Source organism: Geotrypetes seraphini, chromosome 2, assembly GCF_902459505.1.
Source record: "Geotrypetes seraphini chromosome 2, aGeoSer1.1, whole genome shotgun sequence".
In the NCBI taxonomy this organism is placed as follows: Eukaryota; Metazoa; Chordata; class Amphibia; order Gymnophiona; family Dermophiidae; genus Geotrypetes; species Geotrypetes seraphini.
Window position 1 is genome coordinate 254,148,980 of NC_047085.1, and position 12,873 is coordinate 254,161,852.

The 12,873-nt window shown below is 49.6% G+C and overlaps 1 protein-coding gene across 3 annotated transcripts in view; it reads right to left on the reverse strand.

Moving 5' to 3' along the window:
- The window catches only part of SGSM3 (small G protein signaling modulator 3), a 201,667-nt gene that overhangs the window by 70,307 nt on the left and 118,487 nt on the right, over window positions 1–12,873 (reverse strand). For all 3 annotated transcript variants that reach the window (XM_033929415.1, XM_033929413.1, XM_033929414.1), the window contains exon 9: window positions 7,644–7,789. In XM_033929415.1, the coding sequence (XP_033785306.1) occupies window positions 7,644–7,789 (146 nt within the window). The remainder of the gene's footprint in view (window positions 1–7,643; window positions 7,790–12,873) is intronic.

The window sequence follows — 12,873 nt, forward strand, 5'->3', positions numbered from 1 at the left end:
TACAGAACACTGCAGTAAAGATTATATTTAATGTAAAGAAGTTTGACCATGTCACCCCCTTCCTACATAAAGCTCATTGGTTACCAGTAGAACACAGAATCACTTATAAATTTTTTTATTAACTTTTAAAACTAGACAAATCCAAATTTATTAATAATCTTCTTATCCCCTATAATCCTTCTAAGACTCTAAGATCGTCTGCCAAAAATCTTTCTATCCCATCACTAAAGTATATCAACACAATGAGGTCTACCATTTTCTCCATTAGCACTCCCTCTCTTTGGGATAATATTCCATCCCATTTACAGGAAGAATCAATTCTTTAATAATTTTAAAACAAAGTTAAAAACATTCCTTTTTCTTGATGCCTTAGAGACCTAAATGTCCTTTTCAGGGCTACATAGCTTGATTTTATCTTTAGCTACCGTTCCTTTTGTTTTGTTCCCTATGTTTTCTTTCTGCTTGATTATTGTAGTTCTTGCCCTTTTTCCTTTTGTTCCCATTTGTCTCTGTTTTTAAATGTTTTTAATGATGTTCTGTCATCTTAAATACGTTTTTTGTTTGGTTTTTTTTAGTCAATACACGTTTTTATGACTTTGTACACTGCCTAGAAGGTTGACTGGGCAGTATAAGAAATTTTAAATAAACTTAAAACTTGCCCTTTGGCTGAAATAAATTTTGATAACTGCTGGGGCTCAAAGAAAACATAACGGTTCTCTTTGTATACCAAAATGCATTTACAGGAGTACCTCAAAACAGATGTTGCCCCTAACTGCACTGCCTGGGGTCTCAAAATTAGAAATTGTTTTCTTCTCCTCTGGGTAGAGCGAGATACATCTGGATACATCCTTATAGTATTAATCATAAAGGGAACATCTTTATACTTAAAAAAAAGCTTAAGCATCCAGTCCCTATCTGAATCTAGGGCAAATTGTACCAGCAAAGTAGATGTAAACTGGGCCTCAGTATCCAACCTCTCTAGGAAATTTGTTAAATCCAAACTATCAGCAGATAAATTCTGCTGGTTGGGATTTTGAGATTTAATTCTCCTCGGTAGGTAATAAATTTTTGAGAGAGGTGGATGTCTCAGGTACTTTCAAAATTTCTTTTAGATATTTTTTAAACATATCATGCGCTGTGATAGAAAACACTTTCGGAAAATTTATTATTCTCAAATTACATCTTCTAGTAGTATTCTCCAACATATCTAACTTAAATTGAAGGTTTCCACTGTCTCTAATCCAAATTAACGCTTGCATTTCAACAGTTTTTAATCTGGTCTCATGGTCTTTCTTCTTACTTTCCAAAGATGACACCTTATTCTTTAAATCCATATTTTCTGAAAGTACTGTCGAGTAACACAAAGAAAGTTGCTATATTTGTGTACCCAAAGAAAGCTGCATACTTGATATTGTCTCCCAAATTGTCTCCATATTGAAAACCTTTGGCCTTTGCAGAGGTAAAACCCCATTTCCAGTCCCAACTGAAGGAATTAAAGTACCTGTATTCATAGCAATCACATCCATCATAGAAATATCTTCGTGAGCCTGTTCCTTCCTTTTCACCAATTGCGCTGGTAGAATAGGCTTCTCTAGCCCCTGTCCAGAGTTGGAACCCGCACTCTGTTGAATCGGCACGAGAACGTCCCGGGCCAGCTTTCTCTCCAACGCTCCAATTTGCCTCGGGGCAAATTGGTGGACTGCGCTCCTCCGAAGACAAGGTGGCGCCCTCAAAAGAGAGATTACATGCCTCAGCCTGTGTGTCTCCACGCCGAGAATTCTCTCTCCGGTTCCTGTGTTCGGGTCCCTCGCTGCAGAAAGGCATCCATCGATCCGGTTAAATTATCGGATTCCTTCAGGATAACCCAAGGTTTAGATTTTCTCTTTACCATAAGGTAAATATAGAATAGTTTTAGTAGAAATAACCCAACGGTGCCTCCATGCAGACTTCAAGCCACCATCTTAGGTAAGCTCCAGGCTTTATTTTTTTATAGGTGTACTTCTTCCTCTGAGCATCTCTCCACCCCCCTCTCTTGAGACACCAACTCTCTGGTATCTCATAGGAGTGTGCCACTCTTTACACAAATGCATTAAACTCTAGGCAGATGTTCGAGAATGGACCTGAGAGTCCAAAAACATCACGGCTGAAGGTAAACAGTTAGAGCCACGTGTGCAGTGATGCTATCAGCATGGAAAGAAGCAGCTCTGAAGAGTGACACTACAATTTGACTGTATAATCAGCAAGCACTGAAGAGGTGACCAGGAAACAGATAGCCTGCTTGGAAAAAGGGAGTAAAAGAGGAGAGAGTGCAAGGAAAGGATATGAAAAATAAAACAACGGACTGACTATAAGGGACAAAGAGGGGAATGGGCAGGAGAAAACATAAAAGCTCACTGTGTCACTCACTTCCTTAGACTATGAGGGTAATTTATAACAGGGCACCTAGGTTAATAGGACAAAAAGGAACCTATTTTTTTGCCTATTTTATAAAGATGCAATAGCACCTTTGTCCCTTTATCAAATAAAAGCACAAATTCTGGCTTGTGGGCACTGACATTCATGCCTGTTCAGGAGCAGGTCTGAATGTTCTACTACTATTATTTCTATAGCGCTGAAAGACGTACACAGTGCTGTACATTCATAACACACAATAGAAAGTCCCTGCTCTGAAGAGCTTACAATCTAATTTAGACAGGACATTTCAAGGATGTGGATATTATAGTGGGTATAGGTATCTGACAGCAGCAGGGTTGGGGAGATTATAGTGGGTATAGGTAACTGACAGCAGTGAGAGGGAGTTAAGAGTTGAAAGCAGTTTCAAAAAAGTGGGCCTTTAGCTTGGATTTGAACACTTCCAAGGATGGAGCACAACGTATTAATTCAGGAAGCCTGCTCCAGGCATACGTTGCCACAAGAAAGAAGGGATGGAGTCTGGAGTTGGCAGTGGAAGAGAAGGGTACCGATAAGAGGGGCTTGCCCGATGAGTGGAGATCACGGGGGGGGGGGGAGCATAAGGGGAGATAAGCGAGGAGAGATATCGGGGGGGAGAGGGCTTCAGAGCGAATGCACTTGTAAGTCAGCAAGAGGAATTTAAACTGTATTTGGAAATGGTCGGGGAGCCAATGAAGCGACTTGAGGAGAGGGGTAATGTGAGAATAGCGGCTCTCATGGAATACGAGTCACGCAGCAGCATTTTGAACGGATTGAAGAGGCGAGAGACGGGCGCGCTGAAGGCCCAAGAGAAGTACGTTGTAGTAGTCTAAGCGTGAGGTGACAAGAGCGTGGACAAGAGTTTTGGTAGTGTGTTCAGAGAGAAGAGGACGGATTTTGGTAATATTATAGAGGAGGAAGCGACAGGATTTGGCTGTCTGTTGGATCTGAACAGAGAAGGAGAGAGATTAAGGGTAGTCCAGAACACTGCTGTTTGCCTCATCTTTGGGTTAAAAAAATGGGAGCATATCACTCCTTTCTATCACAAACTGCACTGGCTACGGTGGAATCTAGAGTATTGTTTAAATTTTCTTGTATTTGTTACAAAGTAACTAGGTTATCTCCTCTCACATTTTTCTTGGAGTCATTTTAATAAAAATACACAGAGAGTGCAGCTATTTACTTATCTTTCTATAAAATTTTGTCGCTACAAGAGGTTTCTTGAGAAAACTTTCTCTTTTCAGGCTGCTAAAATGAATACATGGCTCGGAAAAATGATGTTAGAAGCTCTTTCTTATTTAGATTTTAGGAAATTACTAAAGACTCAATTATTTAATAGGCTGACATCGTAATAGTTTTACATTTTCTCCTATTTTCAACCATGCTCGCATTTTATTCCTTATGCTTTTTACTTACATGGTTTTTACATTTTTATTTTGATTAATTTTATTGAAATGTTTGTACTTTTTATTTCGATTAATTTTACTGAAATGTATGCACTGCCTTTTATTGTATTGAGATTTTTTATTGAAAAATGTAAGTATGTACTGTTTTTTCATGCCGTGAGCTGCTAAGAACCTCCCCGGTATGGCGGTATATAAATAAATAATAATAATAAAGGTCACTCCAAAGCTGCAATCCGACAAGACAGAGGGGAGGATAGCATTATCCACAGAAATAGAGAACGGCAAGGGGGGGGCAGGTTTAGGCGGAAAGATAAGGAGTTCAGTTTTAGCCATATTCAGTTAGAGATGGTGGCGAGACATCCAAGCGGCAATGAAATTCAGGCCTGAACTCCCGTAAAGATATCTGGCATGGAAAGGTAGAGCTGGGAGTCGTCAGCATAGAGATGATACTGAAAACCATGAGAGGAAATCAGCGTACCAAGAGAGCGGGTATGTAGGGAAAAGAGGAGAGGGCCCAGGACAGAGCCTTGGGGTATGTCAATAGACAGCGGGATAGCGGCGGCGGAGGAGCCACCATAACATATGCTGAAGGTACGATGAGAGAGATAGGAAGAAAACCAAGAGAGAGCAGAACCCTGGAATCCCAGCGAGGACAACGTGTCGAGAAGGAGGTAGTGATCAACAGTGTCGAAGGCAGGTAGAATCCATTGGATTTGGCCAGGAACAGGTCATTAGAGACTTTAGCAAGGGCAGTTTCTGTAGAGTGGCATTACCATTTATTTTACATCATAAATCTAGTCACATTCCTCCCCCAAGCTTGCCTACTGTAAAAGCATGCACTTGGCTGCACTGCACTTCTTATGTTCTTTCAGACACGATCTAATTTGTACAAATGGCTCCTTAAAAGTCACCAAGCAAATACATAAAAACCTTAACTGAATTAAACCTTAACTATATTATACCTTAACTGTATTAAAATCACTATTAGGGACTTTAAAATAAGATTAATTGGGAGACCATAGATTAAAACAGTTCAAATGGCAGTACAAAAATCTTTCAAGAATGCTACTGAGCCACTGTGACTCAAAGATCACACTACCAGCACAAAACCTGGCCATTATATCCTCAAGCTTGTGTCCTATATGAAAAAATGCCATGCAGCCTGAACTAAAAATACAAAATGAATTTCAACCAAATTTTATTTTAGATATTAATCACCACCATAAGAAACTTTATCTAATGTATAGAAGCAGCTCAATATGTATGCTGAAGCAACTCAATTTTGATGCCGGTCTGATGAGGTAACAGTTGGCAATGTGACCTTAGAGCAACATATAGAATGACACAGTGGCTTTCTTCAGCTGCTTTTATTCCACTACTTCATCTAATTTAACTGATGGTCTCCTGTTTACAATTTTTTATTTTAAGTTACAATGATGTTATGTGCTGGAGACAGAAAAATACTAAGCATTCTAAGTCTGTTCGGTGCTTTAAAGGGATAAATCACACAGAACTACCGTATTTTCACGCATATAACGCGCGCGTTATACGCGTTTTTACCTACCGCGCATACCCCTCGCGCGTTATATGCGTGAGCGCGGTATACAAAAGTTTTAAAACATAGTTCCCACCCCGCCCGACGCCCGATTCACCCCCCCCAGCAGGACCGCTCGCACCCCCACCCCGAACGACCGCTCGCACGCGCTCCCACCCGCACCCGCATCCACGATCGGAGCAAGAGGGAGCCCAAGCCCTCTTGCCCAGCCGACTCCCCGACGTCCGATACATCCCTCCCCCCCCCGGCAGGACCACTCGCACCCCCACCCCGAAGGACCGCCGACTTCCCGACAATATCGGGCCAGAAGGGAGCCCAAACCCTCCTGGCCACGGCGACCCCCTAACCCCACCCCGCACTACATTACGGGCAGGAGGGATCCCAGGCCCTCCTGCCCTCGACGCAAACCCCCCTCCCCCCCAACGACCGTCCCCCCCAAGAATCTCCGACCACCCCCTAGCCGACCCGCGATCCCCCTGGCGACCCCCACCCACCCCCCTTCCCCGTACCTTTGGTAGTTGGCCGGACAGACGGGAGCCAAACCCGCCTGTCCGGCAGGCAGCCAACGAAGGAATGAGGCCGGATTGGCCCATCCATCCTAAAGCTCCGCCTACTGGTGGGGCCTAAGGCGCGTGGGCCAATCAGAATAGGCCCTGGAGCCTTAGGTCCCACCTGGGGGCGCGGCCTGAGGCACATGGGCCCAACCCGACCATGTGCCTCAGGCCGCGCCCCCAGGTGGGACCTAAGGCTCCAGGGCCTATTCTGATTGGCCCACGCGCCTTAGGCCCCACCAGTAGGCGGAGCTTTAGGATGGATGGGCCAATCCGGCCTCATTCCTTCGTTGGCTGCCTGCCGGACAGGCGGGTTTGGCTCCCGTCTGTCCGGCCAACTACCAATGGTACGGGGAAGGGGGGTGGGGGGGGGTCGTGGGGGTCGCCAGGGGGATCGCGGGTCGGCTGGGGGGCGGTCGGAGATTCTTGGGGGGGACGGTCGTTGGGGGGGGGGGGGGTTTGCGTCGAGGGCAGGAGGGCCTGGGATCCCTCCTGCCCGTAATGTAGTGCGGGGTGGGGTTAGGGGGTCGCCGTGGCCAGGAGGGTTTGGGCTCCCTTCTGGCCCAACTACCAAAGGTAAGGGGGGTGGGGGGGTCGTGGGGGTCGCGGGTCGGCTGGGGGGGCGGTCGGAGGTTCTTGGGGGGGGCGGTCGTTGGGGGGAGGGGGGGTTGCGTCGAGGGCAGGAGGGCCTGGGATCCCTCCTGCCCGTAATGTAGTGCGGGGTGGGGTTAGGGGGTCGCCGTGGCCAGGAGGGTTTGGGCTTCCTTCTGGCCCAACTACCAAAGGTAAGGGGGGTGGGGGGGTCGTGGGGGTCGCCAGGGGGGGTCGCGGGTCGGCTGGGGGGGCGGTCGGAGGTTCTTAGGGGGGGCGGTCGTTGGGGGGAGGGGGGTTTGCGTCGAGGGCAGGAGGGCCTGGGATCCCTCCTGCCCGTAATGTAGTGCGGGGTGGGGTTAGGGGGTCGCCGTGGCCAGGAGGATTTGGGCTCCCTCCTGGCCCGATATTGTTGGGGAGTCGGCAGTCCTTCGGAGGGAGGGATGTATCGGACGTCGGGGAGGGGGGCATCAGGCTTTCAGGATGGGGACAGACCTTCAAGGGGGGACAGTGCACGGAAGTCAGGGGGGGTGAACGGAGAGTCGGGACAGCGCACGGAAAGTCAGGGCGGGCGAAAGGAGCGTCGGGCAGCATGCGCGGTATACCCGTGAGCGCGGTATACCAAAGTTTTTGTACATATCATCGTAATTTCTGCGCGCTATACCCGTGTGCGCGTTTTATACGGGTGCGCGTTATTTGCGTGAAAATACGGTACTCTGCTTCTCTGTCTCCATTTGCTGGTCGATGGACATAATCTGGTATGGATGCTAAGGAAAGAGGTGATGGTATGTCTCATGCACAAAAAAAACAGGACATTTGTCTTCCTTTAAAAATGACCTACTGATTATTCATTTCCACACAAAGCAGGAATGATTCATGCTCTAAACCAGTGGTTCCCAACCCTGTCCTGGAGGACCACCAGGCCAGTCGGGTTTTCAGGATAGCCCTAATGAATATGAATGAGAGACATCTGAGAATAATGGAGGTGTCAGGCATGCAAATCTGCTTCATGCATATTCATTTGGTCCCTTTCCTGTGCTCATGTCCCAGCAGCAGGTGAGAACTCTACGCATGGTGCCGAAGCCCTCTGTAGTCAGGCCATCTCCTCACCTTCATCCGAAGCATACCCAGAGTACTCTGGAACAGCACCAGTGAACCCTGGTGAAAGAAGACATCCCAGATACGCAGCAGCAGCTTAATGTGGACAACGCTGGCGAAGGCCGTCAGAAACCAATGCAAAGTGATCAGCGACAATTCTAGGAGATAGGAACAAACAGAGTATGAGATATACCCAAAAATGTCAGCTTCTCAGCACTCAGTTTCTGAGTAGTAATGAAAGGAAGGAATGGGGATTTGCTTTAACATTGGAGAACAGGTCTTTTTAGCTTTTCACCTTCACTGCTTGAGCCATGAAATGTGCCCAAATTCACTGCTTAGAGCTGGACAACATTGTGCTTACCTTGGAGTTTTTAATAGCAATTTGATTTAAGATTTCTAATTGTGATTAATTACACAATTAAAAGTATTTATTTATTCTCCATTGCAGCAACTCCTGACTCTAGGCAAGCAACTTAGGCCTGTATTCTAAAAACAGTCCTGCTATTGACGGCTGCTCGCATGTCAATCACGTAACGGTGCCATTTAGAGAATCATGCCTTCAGTTTTCCTTCAGCTCAATTTTCTTATCTTCAAACTCCTTCACTGCTGCCTTCTTCTCTTTGATATAATTCCGCTCAACTTGCTCAGTCTAGCTCAAACATACAAAGAGCGAAAGCTAATCAACAAATAGTCAGGAGAACTACCAAACTATGAAAAGTAGCCAATAATTTTTTCTTTCTACAGCCTAAACATAGCTTGAAAGCCCATGCACGATTGATTTGTTGGTCTTTGTTGTTTCTATAATGTTTTGCCTCTAGAAGAAAGCTAAAGCTGTGATTATTATGCATACTGTTCCTGGAACCTATGCCAAATATTTAAAAGATACATAGGCCAAGGTTTTCAAGGCCTATATTTCCAGCGCCTACAGCTCACATGCTCTGAAGGCACGATTCCAGCACCGTATTTTTAGGCACCAGTAGTTTCCTTGAATTTTAAGGTGCCATTTAGAGAATATGGGCCTTAACCCTCCACTGTCCAAGGTACAAAATAAGTAGCTGTATATAATATGTAAACCACTTTGATTGTAACCACAGAAAGGAGAAATTAGGTTCTTACCTGCTAATTTACTTTCTTTTAGCTTCTCCAGACCAGTAGAGGTTAACTTTACGAATGGGTATATATCTAATCATGACCAGCAGGTGGAGACTGAAAACAAAACTTTGGGACAGTATATCCTAGCCCCTCCTCTCTATTTCCCTCAGTCTGCCGAATAGCCAAGCAGAACCAAGAACTGGAAAACAACAGAGAGAAAAAACAATACTCCAAAAGGAGTAACAAATAACATACCCAAAATGCTGTTGGAAAATGCAGAGGAGAAATTCCCGAAGGAAGAATGTCCCCACAGCTCGCCAGCTAAGCCAGCCGAGCCACAGCCGCTGTTCTTCAATTCTCCCCGGCCCTAGAAAAATACTAGAACCCGCAGCAAAAACCAAAAACTGCCCGCGCAACAGCCCCAACAACAACAACAACAGACAGGGTGGGGACCTCTACTGGTCTGGAGAAGCTAAAAGAAAGTAAATTAGCAGGTAAGAACCTAATTTCTCCTTCTTTAGCACTCTCCAGACCAGTAGAGGTTAACTTTACGAATGGGACGTACCAAAGCAGTCCCTCTCACGGGCGGGACCCCCGAAGGGCCGATACCAGTACACGCTCACCGAACACCGCGTCCCGACGCGCCTACACATCAACCCGATAATGACGAACAAAGGAATGCAAGGAGGACCAAACCGCAGCCTTACAAATATCCACTGGAGGCACGAGCGACGACTCAGCCCAAGAAGCCGCCTGACCCCGAGTGGAATGAGCCTTGAGAAACTCCGGAACAGGCTGCTGTTTCAGAAGATAAGCGGAAGCAATCGTCTCCTTGATCCAGCACGCAATAGTAGCCTTAGAAGCGCCCGCTCCCCGACGAGGACCCGCCAGGAGGACAAAGAGATGATCGGACTTCCGGAATTCCTGGGTCCGCTGCACATAAGAGCGAAGGACCCGACCGACATCCAACTTGCGCAGCTGCCGTTGCTCAGAAGAGCCCTCCCGACCACCCAAGACCGGGAGAACCACCGATTGATTGACATGAAAAGGAGAAACAACCTTCGGCAGAAAGGAAGGAACAGGCCGCAAGACGACCCGCTCCCTAGAAAACTCCAAGAAGGGAGCCCTACAAGAGAAAGCCTGCAGCTCAGAAACACGCCTAGCAGAAGTAATGGCCACCAAAAAGACCGCCTTCAAAGTAAGGTCCTTCAAAGAACAGTCGTCCAAGGGCTCGAAAGGCGGACGCACCAAAACAGAGAGAACCAGATTAAGATCCCAAGAGGGAACCGAGGGCCGTAGGGGAGGCCTAAGCAACTTGGCCGCCCGCAAAAACCGAATCACATCAGGAAGAGCCGATAAACGCTGACCTGACACCAACCCTCGAAAGGCCGACAGGGCCGCAATATGAACCCGGAGAGAAGACCAAGCCAGGCCTCTATCCAGGCCATCCTGCAAGAACTCCAGAATGTTAGGCAGATAAGCGCGAAAAGAGGTCACTCCCCGCGCCCGACACCATTCCTCAAAGAGACGCCAAACCCGCACATAAGCCCGAGAGGTAGAAAGCCTCCGGGACCCCAACAGTGTAGAGATCACCTTGTCTGAATATCCCTTCTTGCTAAGGCGACCCCTTTCAAGAGCCACGCCGTAAGACAGAAGGGAGACGGGTCGAACATGGGAATGGGACCCTGCATCAGAAGGTCGTCCGAGAGAGGCAGAGGAAGAGGATCCGCTACCAGGTGCCTCACCAGATCCGCATACCACGGACGGCGAGGCCAATCCGGCGCCACCAGCACCACCAAACCCGGATGGTGAACAATGCGAAGAAGCACTCTGCCCACCAGCGGCCAAGGAGGGAACACATACAACAGCCCCTCCGTTGGCCACTGCTGGACCAGAGCATCCAGACCCTCGGCCAGACCGTCCCTGCGACGACTGAAGAAGCGGGGCACTTTGGCGTTGCCACCCGTGGCCATCAGGTCCATCAGGGGCTGCCCCCAAGCCTGCACTATCAACTGAAACGCCTCGGCGCCGAGACACCACTCTCCTGGATCTAGAAAGTGACGACTGAGGAAGTCTGCCTGAACATTTTCTACTCCGGCTATATGAGAGGCCGAGAGGTCCAGCAGATGGGATTCCGCCCAAACCATGAGCAGAGCCGCCTCCTGCGCCACCTGAGTGCTCTTGGTGCCCCCCTGACGATTGACCTAAGCCACCGCCGTGGCATTGTCCGACAGCACTCTGACCGACTTGCCCAGCAACAGGGAGTGGAAAACCAACAGTGCCAGACGGACCGCTCTGGTCTCCAACACGTTGATCGACCAGGCGGCCTCCTCCGCGGACCAGGTGCCCTGAGCTGAGTGACCCAAACACTGAGCCCCCCAACCCAGGAGACTCGCATCCGTCAGGAGCACCGTCCACTGCGGGAGATCCAGACCCACCCCCTGAACTAGGTGAGGGGTCTGGAGCCACCAACGCAGACTGCAGCGCGCCAAGCCTCGCAGGGGGACCGGAACATCCATCCCGTGCCTCTGGGGAGACCACCTCCGGAGCAGAGCATACTGGAGAGGACGCATGTGGGCCCGCGCCCACCTCACCACGTCCAGGGACGCCGCCATCGACCCCAAGACCCGGAGGAAATCTCGCGCCCGAGGACACCGGGACGCCAAAAGCAGGCGAATCTGAGATTGCAATTTGCTCACCCGGCCCTCTGGGAGGAAGACCCTCCCCAAGGAGGTGTCGAACAGCACCCCTAGGTACTCCAGACGCTGAGCCGGGACCAACCGACTCTTGGAAAGGTTGACCACCCAGCCCAGCGACCGGAGAAACTCCACCACCCGAGCAGTAACCCGGGAGCTTTCCTGCAACGACTTTGCCCGAATTAACCAGTCGTCCAGGTAGGGGTGTACCAGGATGCCCTCCGACCGCAAGGCTGCCGCGACGACCACCATCACCTTGGTGAACGTCCGAGGAGCCGTGGCCAGCCCAAAGGGAAGCGCACAGAACTGAAAGTGCCGACCCAAGATCGCAAAGCGCAGGAAACGCTGATGAGAGGCCCGAATGGGAACATGCAAGTAGGCCTCCGTCAGATCGAGAGAAGTGAGAAACTCCCCCGGCTGAACCGCCAGAATGACCGACCGCAGAGTTTCCATACGGAAAGAGGGAATCTTGAGAGCCCTGTTGACCCCTTTCAAATCGAGGATGGGCCGAAAGGTCCCCTCCTTCTTGGGCACCACAAAGTAAATGGAGTACCTGCCCGTGCCCCACTCCGGAGGGGGCACCGGAACAACTGCCCTGAGATCTAGCAAGCGCTGAAGGGTCTGGCGAAAAGCCTGCGTCTTCCCCGGAGTCTGACATGGAGAAGCGAGGAAAAAAATCCGGCAGAGAGTGGGCGAACTCCAGGGCATAACCGTCCTGCACCACCTCCAGGACCCACTGATCGGACGTGATCTCGGCCCATTTGGGGAAAAATTCACGCAGCCGGGCCCCCACCGGAACCAAAGGGGGCGCCGGCAAGGCGTCATTGTGCAGGACGGGAAGCGGGGGAACCGGCGGAGGGATTCCCTGCCCCCCGACGGGCCCCCCGAAAGGGCTGCATGCGCTGGAAGAACCGACCCCGGGAAAATCCCGGAGACTGGAAAGAAGCAGCCCCACGCCCAGGGCGATACTTGCGAAAATCCCGCAAACGCCCCCGGGCCGCACCCCCCCGAGACGCCGGACGGGCACGGTCCTCCGGCAGACGGGGAACTTTCGAGTCCGACAAAGTCTGAATCAACTTATCCAAGTCCTCTCCAAACAAAAACGACCCCCGAAAGGGAAATTTAGTAAGCTTAGCTTTGGACGCAGCATCCGCCGCCCAAGCGCGCAGCCACAACACACGCCTTGCGGCCACGCCAAAAGCCATAGACTTAGCCGAGATCCGCACCAAGTCATATAGAGCATCTGAGAGGAATGAGGCCGCCATCTCAATCTTCGCTACCTCCTGATCCACCAGAGACCAGTCGTCAGACTCTCGATCCAAGACCCGCTCCGCCCACCGAAACACGGCGCGAGCGACCAGTCCCCCACAAATAGCCGCCTGGACCCGAAAGGCAGAGACCTGAAAATTTTGCTTAAGGATGCTCTCCAATTTGCGCTCCTCAGAGTCCCGCAA